General features: G+C 38.7%; 2 protein-coding genes across 8 annotated transcripts in view; one reads left to right on the forward strand and one right to left on the reverse strand.

Moving 5' to 3' along the window:
• Positions 1 to 42: 42 nt before the first annotated feature.
• Positions 43 to 7,723, reverse strand: ced-6 (PTB domain-containing adapter protein ced-6). 2 transcript variants are annotated; one of them, XM_017147788.3, is made up of 7 exons: positions 7,328 to 7,723; positions 3,089 to 3,401; positions 1,758 to 2,194; positions 1,456 to 1,697; positions 978 to 1,397; positions 781 to 911; positions 43 to 719 (listed from the first exon to the last, which is right to left on the reverse strand). In XM_017147788.3, exons 2-7 carry the CDS (start codon positions 3,362 to 3,364, stop codon positions 660 to 662), a joined length of 1,566 nt encoding a protein of 521 aa, XP_017003277.2. In that variant the 5' UTR covers positions 3,365 to 3,401; positions 7,328 to 7,723; the 3' UTR covers positions 43 to 659. The 2 variants fall into 2 exon arrangements, with proteins under 2 accessions (XP_017003277.2, XP_017003278.2); XM_017147789.3 differs by lacking the exon at positions 7,328 to 7,723 and adding an exon at positions 6,856 to 7,007.
• An 817-nt stretch (positions 7,724 to 8,540) lies between these two features.
• The window catches only part of Camta (Calmodulin-binding transcription activator), a 45,648-nt gene continuing 38,876 nt past the window's right edge, over positions 8,541 to 15,312 (forward strand). For 4 of the 6 annotated variants that reach the window (XM_070211872.1, XM_017147810.3, XM_070211875.1 and 1 more), the window contains exon 1: positions 12,950 to 13,378. In XM_070211872.1, the coding sequence (XP_070067973.1) occupies positions 13,303 to 13,378 (76 nt within the window). In that variant the 5' untranslated portion in view covers positions 12,950 to 13,302. Of the gene's footprint in view, positions 8,663 to 12,949; positions 13,379 to 15,312 lie in introns of those variants that run through there. The other 2 variants (XM_070211870.1, XM_070211873.1) reach the window with 2 other exon arrangements.

Here is a 15,312-nt window from a genome sequence, read left to right on the forward strand (position 1 = left end):
TCAGACGCATAATAAATAATGCAATTGTTAAAGATCGAGCGGTTGTGTTTTCTTTTAGGCACTACATTTTATTCTTTACATACACAATAATAATAGTAATAATAATATTTCTCTATATTGCATCAATAACATTAAATATTGTTCATTTTGCTTTGATTCTCCTCATACTTCGGCTCTATACAATAATCGATTCATTTGCTTCCGGTTATGTCTTTATAATTATTTTATACAAAATTCTCACATTCAGTTAGCATTGTTTAGCATTTTTTCACATTTATCACTTGTTAACATTTTTTCATTCGCTTTACTCGACAATCAATTAATCTATTTAACTACAGCAACAAGTTGATACATTTAAACAAAGTGCGATTGATTGTTGTTGTGTTCTTTTGATCTCGACCTCAGATAATAATCGTATTTATAATTATAATAATAATAGTAGAAATCATAATATGCAATATAAAATCGACAAAAAATCAATGATAATAAATACAATACAATATATAAACAATAATACACATTAAATAAATCAAATTGCAATTGGATTGGAATGCATGCGAAACGGAGAAACGTAGAAGGATAAACGAAGAGACAAACTTTTGGGATGTCCCAAAGTTTAAATCAAGTTGAAAAGTGAAAATGGCCTTGGTAGCACCGCTCTACTTGCGCAGGGGATCCAAACTCTCCAGCGAAAAGTCGTCAAGGTTTAGCTGATTTTGCTGTAAAGCAAATATAAATATTAATAACAATTTAAAGACGTATTACACACACAAAACTCACCTTGAAAATGGTCGGTCCATTGTTCATTTCAAAGGGATCCGAACCGAATAGATCTGTATTGCCATTTAGGCCGTTGCCCGTTGTTACCGAGTTTAGGCGCCTGGGAGCAGCAATCTTTGGCGGCGGCGCCACTGCAAATGGAAATCAGATCGTCAATAAAGAAGCCTAACTTATAAAATATTGATTTCAAAACATACACAAAGGCGGCGTAATGTTCAGCTCGCTGGAGAAACCACTGCTATTAATGGTACTGTTATTGCTTGTGATCAGTAAGCTGCTGTTATTGTTATTCTGCAGCTTGTGATCGTTGTTGTTAACAAACAGCTGCTGACCAAAACTCTTCGACGGCTCAAAGCCAAATAGATCATTGCTGATCGCATTCCGGCCGTTGCTGCCGTTGTCCTGAATCTCATCGGCTCGCGGATCGAAATCACTATCGGAATCGGAGTTCAGCAACAGCTCGTCCATCTTTTGGCTGTTGCTGTTGCTCTTGCCACCGATGCTGATCTGGCTGGACAGATTGTTCCGCGGCGGGACAATGGGCAAGAACGAGCTGGGCGACGCCGAGTGGGTCGATGCCGTGGTGGAATTGGTGTCAATCAGCAGTTTGTCATCATCTGAAGTACATAAAATGAATTAGTTTGTGAACGACAAAAAGGTTTTCTTTAATCCTACCCAGCTTGCCGTTGCTCAGGGCTTCGGTGGCCACCTCGACTCCATTCTGTGGCTCTGTGATGGGCGCTTCCAGGATGTCTTTGATGCCCATACTGAAGAGCAGGGCATCCAGCTCAGCCTTTGGCAATTTGGCGGAAACTTCGCGCAGTCGCTCCTTGTAAACATTTGCAGTTTGCTGCAGATGATTGATCTGCTGCTGCGCCTTGCTCAGATTCGTCTTCTCAGTGCTGTCCATGTACTTCCTGTTAACAAAATAGAGTCATTAGATGATATGTTTAAAATATAATTGCAAATTAACCCACCTGTAGGCCAAATCGAAGGCCTGACCAATAGTCAGCGTGATATCCGAGGCCAATTTGTTCGAAATAAAGACAAAGCACTCGTGGCTCTCCTCCGCTTTGGCACTTCCATCGCCATTTCCGTTCGCATGGCCATTTGTCGCCGGATCGCTGCCGTCCCGCGTCTTCACCGACTTTGCAATGAAACTAAAGAACTTCTTCACACCCTTCTCGTCCGCACAGTACGAGATGTTGTACAGCGGAAACTGGTGCAGGATCTTGTGGGTGCGCGGCTCCTGGATGGCCACGCCCTTGATGCTGATGGTGATCTCCAGCTTCTTGAACTTCTCCTGGGTGCCCGTCTCCGCCTTCTTCATCTGCTGGGCAAACTGCAGCTTCCGAATGGCCTCCTTGACCACCTCGATGCCCTTGGGCTGGTCCACGCTCAGGTTACCAAAGAACTTGAAAGGGGAAAACAATGGAGTACAGTTAGAAAAAATTCATGTTGAGGTTATATAAGATATAATAAATTCTTTTAATATTTTTACCCATATTTATAAATTCCTCACCGCTTTTTACGAAAGTTTTAAATGTTAATTATTTAATGTAATTGTTAATTACATTTTACCTTAGTTTTACACCCAGAAAGGAATTTACTCTTGCCATTATAGATAAATTTGTTCCATTTAAGGCCTAGTACTCACTTCAATCGAAAAGCCTACGAAATTAAAATCCCCATACAAAATTTTGAACACGAAATTTTCCGCCTGTCATTTTTGTATAGAAATTTTCGTTTCGTTGGCTTTTTGATTGAAGTGAGTACTAGGCCTAACTTATGAAATTAGGCAATTCAATTGCATTTATCTACAGTAGTTAGTTAGACAGCTTAAAAGTCAAAATAAAGATTTAAGTTAACAAAATTTCATCAGGAATATAAGAGTCATGTAGGTATTATTAAACTCAATAGTCGATTCGCTATAAAGAAAAACTACTTTAAAGAAATATAAATAATTTTACTACATATGTCGTTAGAACGTGGTAGCTTATGACCGCTGAAAGTATTGGTTGTTTTTAGTTTTCCTAAACCAGCATTTTTAGTCTAACGATATAAAGGTAAATGTTGAAAGGATCATTGCTGGTATTTCACATTAAGTATACGCAACGAGGGACACTCGAGAATAGCAAGGTGACTCTTAGACGAATTATTTTTCAATTTAACTTGAAATTTCTACTTCTTTTAGGCATTGTTTGGCTCTACATTATTATTTGGGTAAATATCACCCCAAGAAACCAAAACATTTTCTCGCAATGTACCGCCTATCGGGGTCGTCACAGGTGGGTTGTCCCTTGCTCACCTTGACTAGATAGACCGCGTGTCCGCTGATGAGCTGCTCCGGCGTGTGCAGCCAGTTGCGCTTGCCGCTCTTCGCCTCGCCTTTGGCATCCCCGTTGCTGTTGCTGCCAGTGCCGCCGCCACTGGTGTTGTTGCCCCCGTCGGCGGCGTCCTTGTCCTTGTCCTGTTGCTGCTGCTTGCTGCTGTTCTGCTTGTTCCAGAACTTCAGCTGGGCCATCTTGGCCGCCGCCTTGCTGCCGCCAGACGTCCCGCCGCTGTTGGCTGGCTGATAAGGCATTGTTGTGGTCGGCGCCGTTTTTGAGCGTTTGAGGGAGCTGTAAATCGGAATCAGAATTGACAAATGAGTTGCGGATCGAACGAACTTTGCCCGGCATCGTTGGGTTTTTCCTCTCAAATCCCTCGAGTATAAAATATAATGTGCATACAAATTCCAGCTGTCGCTGTACTGCTAATTATCGTTATACAACCGACTGAATCTGAATGTATTCTTTTGGCTAATTGCAAATCGTGTTCAGAGAGAGGGACAGCAAAGAATCTACAATGCTACGAATGGGGCGGGGGAGATTCGGATCCATGAAAGCCAATCCCATCTGCGTCACCGCAGACTCAAACCTGTTGCCTCCGTCAGCTGTCGAGATCGGTGCACTTGGACCTAGACATTTCTATAAAAGCACAGCTCGTTTTGGAATTACACAAAGAAAAATGACCATTATGAAATTGACAACATCTTAGGTAAAACCAGAAACCAGCCGAGATTCTAGGAAATTTAAATCACTTATTCATTAACCTTGAGATTATTATTTTTGGCAGCTCTCAAATCGAGCAAAAAAATCACAATCAAGTGTTTAATAAGTACTGAAGTATGGTTTTTGATTAATTAATACTTATTTATAGTTTTATATGGGTTTAAACGTCGTGAACCTCTGATTTTTGGAATGCGTGAGCCTAGAGTAATGTTTAATTTGAGTGTTTACAACAAAGGAATAGATTTCCATTATATTTTTCCGTATTCCAGAATTCAACTTGCACCCTTTGAGAAAACATTACAAAATGAAACCGTAAGGAAGCTCTCTTTTGTAAGTACATTTTTAATTTTGTTATCATAAATGAGGTCGCCTCACCACAGACTTTTTATACATTTAAGAATATGACTCAGATTGTGAAATTCTTAAGCCGGTTTATCAATATTTCCAGGCTTTGTATCTAGTTCTTTCAAGTCGCCCCCTTCAGTTACGAAACGCACTGTATGGATGTAAAATTGCACTCAAACAGACGTCATTGGGCAAAGACAATAAAGCAATAGTTTCTCAGAAATAAAACCACACAAACGGAAAAAAAAGCAAAACCATAAACCGAAATTAGAACAAAGTCGCTAAGCTAAGCTGAGCTCACATCGGATCAAAGTCACACCTTGTGGACAGAGATGATGATGTGACGAACGGATCTTTTGTGAGCTCGTTCTTTCGTGCAATTCTCACATTTCGTGCCGTCTCATAATTAAGAAAAATCTTGCAAAAAATTAATGAAGCTCTGCTGGTTGGTTTTTGTTTTTTGGCTCTCTGTTTCTTTGTGTCGCTCTTGCATGTGTGTATTTTATAAGTTTGATTTATTTTGAGTTGGCCAAAAGGAAGGGGAGGGTGTTCGGTTCGGGGGACTGGGAATGGGTGTTTCGTTAGGCAATCGCACAAAAGCGAAAGCTAAATTGGCCAAAAGCGGCAAGCGACGCTGATGACGACAGCCCGGGTTATAAAATACAAAATTCGAAAATAGCACAACGCTTGGCTTTCGAAGCTTTAAAAAAAATTAAGACGCGAAGCACCCTGTTCCCCGGCAATTGTGCGCAATTACCCCAACAACTACACACATTTTGCAAACGACGAACAAAAGATAATGTCGACAACTAAGCCACATATATGCATATGTTTATGTACTCCGTACAAGTCGGTCTATTACGCACATATATCTCTACAAATACATATCTAACAAAATAAAGCCGAGTCGCGGAAGTAATTCTCCGCATCTCATCGCACTTGTGGATTCCGCCCCCACAATTCTTCCCGCATCGTTTGGAATGCAGACTGCGTGCCAGATCTGGCTATATCTCGTCTAAATTGATATTAGCGGACGAGAGCAACTTGACACTATTTCTCGGTGGCTGTCACTTTACAGAAATTGTGCAGATAATGGAGATTTTTCTTAGTATTTTGCAATTAGCTTTTTTAGAGGGCGTTTTTTTATTTTTATTTCTGGAGCTTGAGTTTCATTCATTTGCAGTAAGGTCTTATAAAAAATATGCAAAAATATAATTGTTTTGATAAAGTTAAGGCAAACTGAAGTAAACAAAGAGTAGGATAAGTAAGAAAACTTTTTTTTTTACAATTTACGTCTTGTCAGTAAAATAATTCGAACCAATCGTACTATCTTAATTTAATTTTACTTTTCCGTGACTAAATAATAAATCCATTTGTCTTTATTAATTGACAACCAAATAAAAAAGGCTTATAATGATCAATCCCACTCTGAATCTTAAATTTATTATAACTTGCCTTACCCCAATCTCGCCAACAATCTACGTAAAAAAGAACAGAATCATTCAAAGGTTGAAAACTTTTAACTTTTTGTAGTAAATCTTATGTTTGGACTAGAATGTATAAATTATTGACTCTAAATCTGATCTTTTAATCTTCTTTATGGCGGGTTTTAGCTAAATGTTTAGCTCACACTTAAAACTTCTGTAACTGTTGAAAATGGCAAACTTTATTTTTCTATGTCTCAATGAAGGAGTGCCCTGAGGTTTCCTCCCACAACGCCTGATGGAGACTTCATAAATGTTACATTTTACGATCTCCAAACGGGACAAGATTTGGCTTGGAATAGGCCAAGCTGTCAGCACTAATTACTGAGATTGCCAGCAACGGAGATTAGACAAAGTCGTAAAGTACACATCAGATATGCAAATGCGGTAAGGGAATGTGTTCGAAAGGGGGCGGAAAAGACGGGGAGGGGTCGAAATTTAAATTCAATTGGGCCTGCGCACTGACTGTGAAATTATTGTGAACCATTTTCGCTCCTCCATTTCCACTCTCTTTGCTGACTATGTGTTTTGTTGAATTTTAGTTTTATGGCTTTATGTTGCCATGTGTTTACGGGCATTTTCTTTTCATGCTGGCCAGACACTTTCTTTGCCGATTTGCAGTCTTTTTACCAGGCGGCATTCAACAGGTGTTTGGCCAACACAAGGCATTGCACAAGGCTAACAAAAACAAACAAACAAAGTAAAGCTAAAGCGTCGGTGGTTTTTTTTCAACTTTCATAATTAGCAGAAGCTGAAGCTGGTACACGCGGACCTTGCGTGTTTGCTTGCCATTGTGCGTGACTGTTTCTCTAAGTGTACACACGAAAAAATACAGGTCTGAATTCAATCAAATAAGTAAATATTTTGCTAAAGAAAATTTTTTATAGATTTTTATAGAAATTCTGCTGGCTGACAAACCAAAATATTTTTATTAACTTTAACTTTTTAGGAATCCTACACATCTTTTTACAAAGTTAATTGGGACTGATCGTCCTTTGCACAGAAAGTGATACTGATTTTCTCTCTGTGCACTCGATTTGCAAGGCGAAATAATAAACATAACATGGGATTTCATTAGGCACACTGGCACAGAAAACGTTAATTTCAGTAGTTATTGTAATGGCTTTTAAAGCACTTTTGCTTTTGCTTTCGGCTTTCTTCATCTCCTTTTTCTTTTCTGCACGCACGCATACCGTTACAAGTGGAAGGAGGAGTAGGAGGAGCAGGCACAGTCACAGGCACAACAATTCACCGCTATTTCTGGAGCGCCACGGCGCCAAACACAAACGAACGCGACGGGAGACAGCAGCGAATAGCACAACAAAAAAGCTGGGCTCCAACTTTTTCAAGTCGATTCGTTTTAATTCACTTGCGAGAGCAAGAGAGCGCCAGAGAGCAGACGTGAGAGATAAACAATTGTAAAGATTAGAGCCAGAGAGCAATGGTGATTTGTAATTTTAATCTTTTCAAGTGCCATTAAAATTAAACAAAGACTTTGTCTGGATCTCTTGCTCTCTCCCTCGCTCTAGCGGTCTCTCCATTTTCCTCCCACTCAGCGCTCTCTCCCTCTTCTCGGTCTTTCTCTCTTGACCTGCCTTTCGTTAATGACTCTGCAGAAAATAACGTTTAAAGCGCGTCTTTGGTTTTAGTTAATCGCTCACTTACTTTTGCTGCCTGCTAAACTATTTTCGCCTGTTTTCACTCGTTATGCTCGCCTTGCCCGTTGATTAACGAAATTAGTGCAATTGCTCGTATTACTTCTTAGTTTTTAATTACACGCGAGGCGAAAACGAAAATTACAACAACAACAATGGCGGGATGCTGGCAGGGAGCGTTACAAAAACAACGGTTTAGTTTTTGTTTCAGCGCGCGAGCTCTCTTCTCTGGTCTTTCTCTCTCTTTTCCAGCTGAACTGCGCAAATTTACACGATAACACAGCAGCAGCAACAACAACAACGACCAGCGACAACAACAACAGTGTGCTATGTGGAAAGTCCTCTGCACCTTCACGGTCCGCTACTTCGATTTACCGATCACGCGCCCATCAACAAACTGAATGACTGGCTGGCTCGGCTTTGGCTGCGATCGCGACCAAAACACGGCTCTCCGGGCTGCGCAGTCGGCCCTCTCCCGACTCTCCGGCTTGGATGCACTTCGAGAGAGGCTACAGATGTAAAACTAGTTATGGGACAGGTGGTCGACCAGGGGGAAGCAGGTGTGCGCCCTACACCAAGTGATTCATCCGTTAAACTGATCTTGGTCGAAATATAAAATTTAAGAGAAACTCTTTTCATGCTAATTTTACTTTTAACCTCTTAAAGCCGACTAACCCCTATGGTTTGCAAAATATGCAGTTTTGATTTAGAATTGTATTTTATCACTAGACTACTTTATGTTGATAGTTTTGGTAAGAAATATTATTATTTATCATTTGCTGTACTGTAGTAGTAGTAGTATAATTCTTCATTTGTAAAAAAACATTGAGTAAACGGCATTACAAATGTACAATTAAAATAATTTTTTTTACTGTTATTCTATTAAATGTGTACCATACATTTTGAAAAATATTAACCCCTTATTGAAATACAAGTTTATTTTCTAAAAAATAGACCCACCTTAACTTGACAACTAACCTCTAATTAAATTTAATCTTTGCACATCAGCTGAGGACAAGTGCACTTGAAATCCCCACCGCCCACTCGAAAGACCGACCCTTTCCAGCGTAGGTGATCCGTGATCGGCTGTAGTTTTCTCTTTTGCGGTTGGAGCCTCACTCCCATACAAACATATGCCCGCTTAGTAATGCCCGCATGTGTGTGTGGGTATTTCTGCTTGTTTACCTGTTGCTTTTCAATTGTTTTACATTTTGCCAGAAAAGTGATTTTTCCACAATTGCCAGAACATACGGCGCTGTCTCGAGATTCCACCGAAATGCTTTTGGCCAATTAAAATTACAACAACAGGTGGAGCCCACACGCACACATGTAACCTGGCTTACAGGTATTTGTATGTGTGTTTTTGTAATCTCGAACTGACGTAAAAACAAAGACACGGCTGTGCTGTTGTTTTTGTTATTAGCCGCAGAAGACGAAGAAGAAGAAGAGGCAGCGACGAGAAAAATATATTTATTTTCGTGATACGTAATTTCTGGGGCTGTTTGGCCGCTTCAAATACAAATTGCAATAAAACTGGTTCCCCAAGTCGACCGTATAATAATGTACCAGGATTTTGATTATTGTCGTCGTTACTCACTAGCAAGTTGTTGTTGTCGCTGTGGTGTTGCTATTGTTTTGTTGCATGCCTTGCATTTTTCCAGTACACATTTTCCTTTTTCATTTTGCCACATTTTAACTGCAGTCCCTTCCTCTTTAACCGCCCCTCTTCCGCCCCCTTTTCCACAAAAAAAACCGGCTTGACATAAAGGAGTGTGCGTGAGGTTTATGTGTGTGTGTATGGGGCAACTGCAATTGAAGTTTCTGTTTGGATGCAGGCACCGTGGAGTAAAAAAGTCAGTTAGCAAATTAAATTGGCGTGAAAGCTTAAATACCGCAAATAGTTTCTGGTACTTGGGATTAAATGGTTGTTTGGTTTCCAGGCTACTAATATAGTCCAATCAGCTAGAAAAAATGTTATTTCTTTGTGTGCTTAGAACTTTAGATTACAAACCCCAAATTAACTGCTTTAAAACTACTGTTTATAATGTATTGACAATTTTCTAAAATTTCTTTAACTTTTTTTTTTTGATTTAGGTTTTGGTGTTAAACGATTAAATCCCATCCAAAATACGGTTCTAACAAGTCCTGTTCAATATACAAAACATTTACCTTGCCAAACTAATTGTTTATAAGTTCGGCAGCTTAAGCTTTGTTTAGTTAGTGGGTGGTTGGCACCGTCTCTTCTTTTTCTGCCCACTGTGCTCTCCTTGTCGTATCGCTGCATCTACACACACTTACACTTCCATTTTTCCCACACCCGCTCTCCGTCACCACGATCTCTCTCTTTATCTCTGACTTTTGAGCTCCTGTTTGGGCTTTCCTCTCCGCTCAATATTGGCCATTTACAGTTAGAGGCCGCTCGCTGCGCCGCTGACAGCAAATATTGCAGCTATTATTGGCATTTTCTCTCCCGCTGCAATTTTATTACCAGTTTCCTTTCCGCCGGCCAAAAGAAAAACTCCGAAAGGCTTTTCATTGAGAGATTTTTCCTGGGGAGCAACAGGGTGACCGGTGCACATTAAAATGCTTTTAATGTTTTATACATAGTGGTTTTACACAGGTTCTTTGAAATTGTTTTTCTATTGGTCAAGTGAAATCCATGGTAAGGCCACCCTACCCAAAAATATTTCGAAATTTTGAAATGAGTATATCAATATTATCACCAAGATTGAAATTTAAGGGTTTGTAGTAATTTTATGTTTTGTTTAATATAAACTTGTGTTTTTTATAGAAATTTTCAAGAGTTTTTGTTGTTGTTTTAAATCTATTAAGTTAAAATAAAGAATATTTAATACGATATTATTAACAATTCCTTAGCCAGGAACATTAAATGGCAGGTTATACGACCAAGTACAAGTACAAGTGTTCAATGTGCACTTATCGAGGAGGCGTAGGAACGCCCCCTTATTTGCAAGTAATAATGGCCTTTAAAAATTCACAATTGGGTTTTGATTCGAGTCTTTAAAATTGTTATCGTCGCCAAGGGGCGTTGACTGCGGATGTTTGGTAAGGGGGCGGACTGGGGGGACTTCGAGTTTCGTCGCACATGACTTTATCTTGGCGTCGTTTTCATCATCGTCGCAATAGAGTTCAAAGGCCCAATTAACCAAATAAAATGCATGAAACCAGAAAACACTTTTTTTACTCATTGTTTTATAAGGCAAAATGTCATTAAATGGTATTGTAAATATTTGTGTGCAGCGATCAAATGGCAGCCGAAGCCAGTTATTCTTGTTGCCTTTGCAGCTCGTAGGAACGTGCTGGTATTTTTCAAGCGCAATCGTCTGGGTTTTCATTTTGGGTTTTGAGCTTTGTAGCTTACATTATGAGCCTGGGTGCGGAGCCGGTGTCATCAGCATAATTTACGTGCCGATGCCCGCCCATCCGAGAGTCACGTTTCCACCTCGCGCTCCTTATCACATGTCGTTAAGAAGAGAAGACCTTGTTGAAAATCGGAGAAAATCAAAGTACCCCATAGAGGTAGGCGCTTGGGTCAGCGTCGTACAGGTCGAACTATCACTAGTTTAACTTTTTATTATTCCAACATATAAAATTACATTGTTGCACAACTGATTTCCTGTAGTAGCCATAAATTCAACTTAAAAACTTATAAGCCGTTATAACTGTTTTTATACAAAAACATATATTTTAAGGCATCTTGTGTGGAATATTCGGAAGCTAGAAAAAGAATTAGCAGACAATTGCTACCATTTTAGAATTAATCCTTATTTAATCTTTATAGCTATGCCCATTTTTATTAGAAAAGAGTGGAGCTTTTATAAAACGAAAATAAGTACGCTTTTGCGTTTCAATTAAATTTGGACATTAATATACAGTAAACTACCATGTTACGGAATCCAAAATGTAAGGTTTTTTACGGGAAAAGTGTTACAACAGATGAACTTTTAAAGAACTGACTTGAAATATTTTCATAAGAAATACAAAAATAAATTTTTTATATTTATTGCAACATTAAAGCTAACTTTTTTCTAAGAAAGCTTTAATTTATTACTATTTTTATGGCCAAAAGGAAGAATATTCTAAATGCCGATTCATCTTAGGGGATTCCCCCTGTGCATGCAAATGAGCAGCTCTTATCTCGTTTAGCTCTTGATCAAAGCTTATCAGCGGGGCCCTGAACGCCCCCAATAAAAACACGAAACACATACGCAAATCTCACGCACACGGCCATGCACACATTTCGAGTAATTCAATTATTTTGTGTATTATTTTCAATGTGCAACAAAAGCGACAATAAAATAACAAGCCAGCGGCAATACAGGCGACTTATCAACGTGTTGCTGCTGTTGTTGCAATGCTTGTTGCTGATGTTGTCGTCGATTTCGAACTGGCACTGACTGGCACTGGCACACAGCTATAGCAATTATTCTGTGTTCGCTTCAGTCGTCGCCCGTTGATTTTGATAGAGCCCGAGACTTCCGCTGCCCGAGGGGCGGTGGCTTGTAAAGGGGGTGGAGGGGCGGAAAACCGCGGGGTCGGCGGCTGGAAAAATCCAAGGAAATTTGGCGAAAGTCGGCGATTATCAAAAATGGTCAGCCAAGGGCTGATATTATACGTACATATGTTCATATTTTAATAGCTCAAAAAGTGGTAAAGACAATGTCGTAACTAAAAACCACATTTAATTGAATTTTTAATTTTAATACCTCTTTTTATGCGCCATAAACTGCAAAAATTCAAATAAAATATATTTATTTACGTTCCACAAAAACAATTACTAACCGCATTAAACCGTAAAAATGATTTTATTTATACTTTTTTCGCGGAAAAAGCTTGAACGCAAATTTATATGCGAGTAAAGAGAACTTGCCGTGCTGTTAATATAATTGTACAATGCATTTAACAGCGTTATACATTCTAACTAAAATGTTTGCAAAAGTACATAAAAATAGTTGTTAAACTCAGCTAGCACAATCGTTTTTATCTTTTATGAGTTCCACATCACGAAGGTCTAAACATTATCCCATAAATACAGAAAAACGATTCGGTAGATTGTCTATTGGTCAAGTTAATAAAATAAAATAATAGTCTTTAATAATAAACATTGTTTAAGAATCAGGCTAAATGTTTACATTTAAAAACTTCACAAAATTTTCTCTCAGTACAATTTTATAGACTTTCGTACTTTTTCATTCACGTTTGCAAAAAGTTGCTTTGCTTACAAATTATTTCGCTATAAAATTCAAATAGAGTTTTAAAAAGCGCGCCGGCGCGATTGTAAAACTCTAAAATCAGTTGGCATTTTCGATGAATATGCCTATCGATTGCCAGCAGTGCTGTAAAACACTCAAATGCCGTGAACTACATTGCGCACAGTTTGAGAAGCACTAAAATTTTTGAAGTTTTGGTGCTGCCATATGACTATGAACTATTTATTTATTTTATAAATTTTAAAAATAAAGAATAGTTTTTTTTTATAATAAGCAAAATAATACTATTGTATTTAAATTCAATGCGATAGTTAAATTTTTAAGCGCCCTCATAAAAACGGGAGGAGCGCAAAGTCTGGCAACCATCTGCCGTCATCTGTTCTGTAGTTTGACATGCACACAGTTTTGGAGTAACTCAAAATATTTTCGCTATGGTTTTTTTTTAATAATTTCGTGTGTGAAACGGTGATATTATTGATTTTCTATTGCATTTAATGCATTGGCCAGCCGGGACCCATCGAAATCCGCTGAAAGACTCTACGGATCTCGCACACGGAGGCAGTGAAAAATTTTGTTTACCTTTTTTTCGATATCCCAGAGTTCTGCGATTTCTGCCACTGTGTGCGTGTGCGAGTGCCCGTGTGTGTGTGAGAGCTGGTGTGCAAAAATGGAAATGCATTCTCGATAAAATAAAATAAATGTGCCAACCGCTAAAAAGTAGTGCATTCTAAAATTGGTTGCTAAAGCTGCGCACATGGAAAATGTGCCCGATATTTCCACCAGCGCTTCGTCTTCTTCTTCTATTTCTACTTCCACACTGAAACTCCAGAGTAAGTTATCCCCAACTCCCCAACTCCCCATCTACCCCTACCCCTTTCCCTGAATATGTATCATATCTGTGGTATAGCCCCTCGTATCTCCCGACTTTCGAACTGATAACCATGCTCTCTTTGATATTGGTTTTCCAATTAGTTTTTGTTTTGTTGTGTTTCGCTTCGCGTTGCGTTTTGTTTTTACGTTGTTGGGGGTTTCGGTGGGCCATTAACCCACTGGTGGCCGTCGTGTATTATTAGGAATTTGCTAGTATTGTTTAAATGTCAATAATTTTTATCATGATACTTTCTTACTGTCGTTTTAAAAAGATAGGAACGCTGTTCGAAAATTCCTATAGACTCGATCAGCTGTTCTCTTGAGTTCTTTTGTAAGGCATCTCTCTTCATTAGTCTGTTTTGAGGGGGTGGAATTTTGATTTGTTTATATGCTAAACATTATTGATAATGAACTTGGTCACACATAAATTATTTCATTGGTTCAGATAAGATATAAAATGTTTACCACAAATTTCCTAAGGAAAAAAACGTTGTTAAATTTCATTTAAATATGTTAATAGTCACAACAGAGTATTTTATATCCAACGGAAAAAACTCAAGAAAATTAAAACAGATTAAATGTATATTTTTGGATAATACGCTTAAGTATCACCTTATTAAACAGTGAAAACATTTAATTAACTTCTAGACATTGATCATAATCAGATGAACCAGATCAATACAAGCAACCATAAACTGATAAACCCCATACAAAATTATTTAAGTCTAGTTGATATGTACTTCCTGTCAAAAGTTCTTGAAAATAATGTGGTTTACTCATCTTTGATTTGTCCTCTTTCTTAACCCTTTGACGGCAATCTATATGCAGAATCTATTGACATATTTATCGAACTCCTTCCCCAGCTGGCATATCTAACGGTCTTTTGATTTATGCTTCTAATAAAAATTCAATAGACTTGCAATTTGTCCAGCTACCCAGAAAGTTTTGTTACCCCTTAGCCCTCTAGTCAACCAATAGTGCAAAGCACGTGGTAAAGCACGGTGGGTCAATACAGAAACAATTTTTGAAAAAAAAATTATTTTGCAGAACATTTAAAAAAAAGAAAATTAAGAGGAAGAACTGATACAAATACAAAAAAAGTTGTGTTTTTGCCTTCTATAAAAATACAAAATAAAAAGACTTTATTAATGTTAGAAATACATTTGAAGATAATTTTTAAAATACAAAAAAATTGTGTTTTTAAATAAATTAGTCAGAAAAACAAAATATAAATAAAAATAAAAAATATTAAATAAATATAATTTTTAAGTTTCTCAAAGCGTTTGAATCGTACAATTTATAATTGTAGTAAAATTAAAAAAGTAAATTAAAAATATATACTTATTCCTGAAAATACTTTTACATTTAATTCGATAACGATTTGCCCCACTGTGCCTGGACCGCTGCACATCAAAAGCCGCGACGAACGCAAAAATATGCGAAGCTTCAGCCAAGAGTGTTTTATGTGTTACGCGGCCCCCTGATCCCCGGATCCCCTGAGTCCCCCGAAATCCTCGGATCCCTATGCCTGGGTTGTTGTGGCTGCTCTGCCATACATTACAATGAAGTATGTGCGCCCGAATAGATGGCCAGCCAACGGCCCAGTGGCCCCACCTATTCTATTCCGATCCTGGGCCGGTTCAGTAGGTTTATTTTGCCTGGCGGCAGGCGACCTTTTCGCACAGACACCCGAAAACAAGGGGTGCGGATAGCAGGAGGGTGCGCAGACACTTGTCCACTTGGGGTCAGATGGCATGTGGAGCTTTTCCCCGCCCACTTCGCCGCTTTTCCCGAAAAACACAGCCAACTGAAGGCGGCGTCAACGGCTAATTATGACCCGCACGTTTTTGCGAAAACAAACACACACGGCTTGGGGGTGTGGAAAGCATAGGGA

This window comes from Drosophila takahashii, chromosome 2R (genome assembly GCF_030179915.1).
Source record: "Drosophila takahashii strain IR98-3 E-12201 chromosome 2R, DtakHiC1v2, whole genome shotgun sequence".
Taxonomy (NCBI): domain Eukaryota; kingdom Metazoa; phylum Arthropoda; class Insecta; order Diptera; family Drosophilidae; genus Drosophila; species Drosophila takahashii.

Bases quoted from the DNA above. Each gene is read 5' to 3' on its own strand.
- ced-6 (XM_017147788.3), bottom strand. From the start codon at position 3,364: ATGCCTTATCAGCCAGCCAACAGCGGCGGGACGTCTGGCGGCAGCAAG. The intron at 2,195-3,088 runs GTGAGCAAGGGA...TCCCCTTTCAAG, and splicing joins ACGCGGTCTATCTAGTCAAG to TTCTTTGGTAACCTGAGCGT. The intron at 912-977 runs GTATGTTTTGAA...TTCCATTTGCAG, and splicing joins GAACATTACGCCGCCTTTGT to TGGCGCCGCCGCCAAAGATT.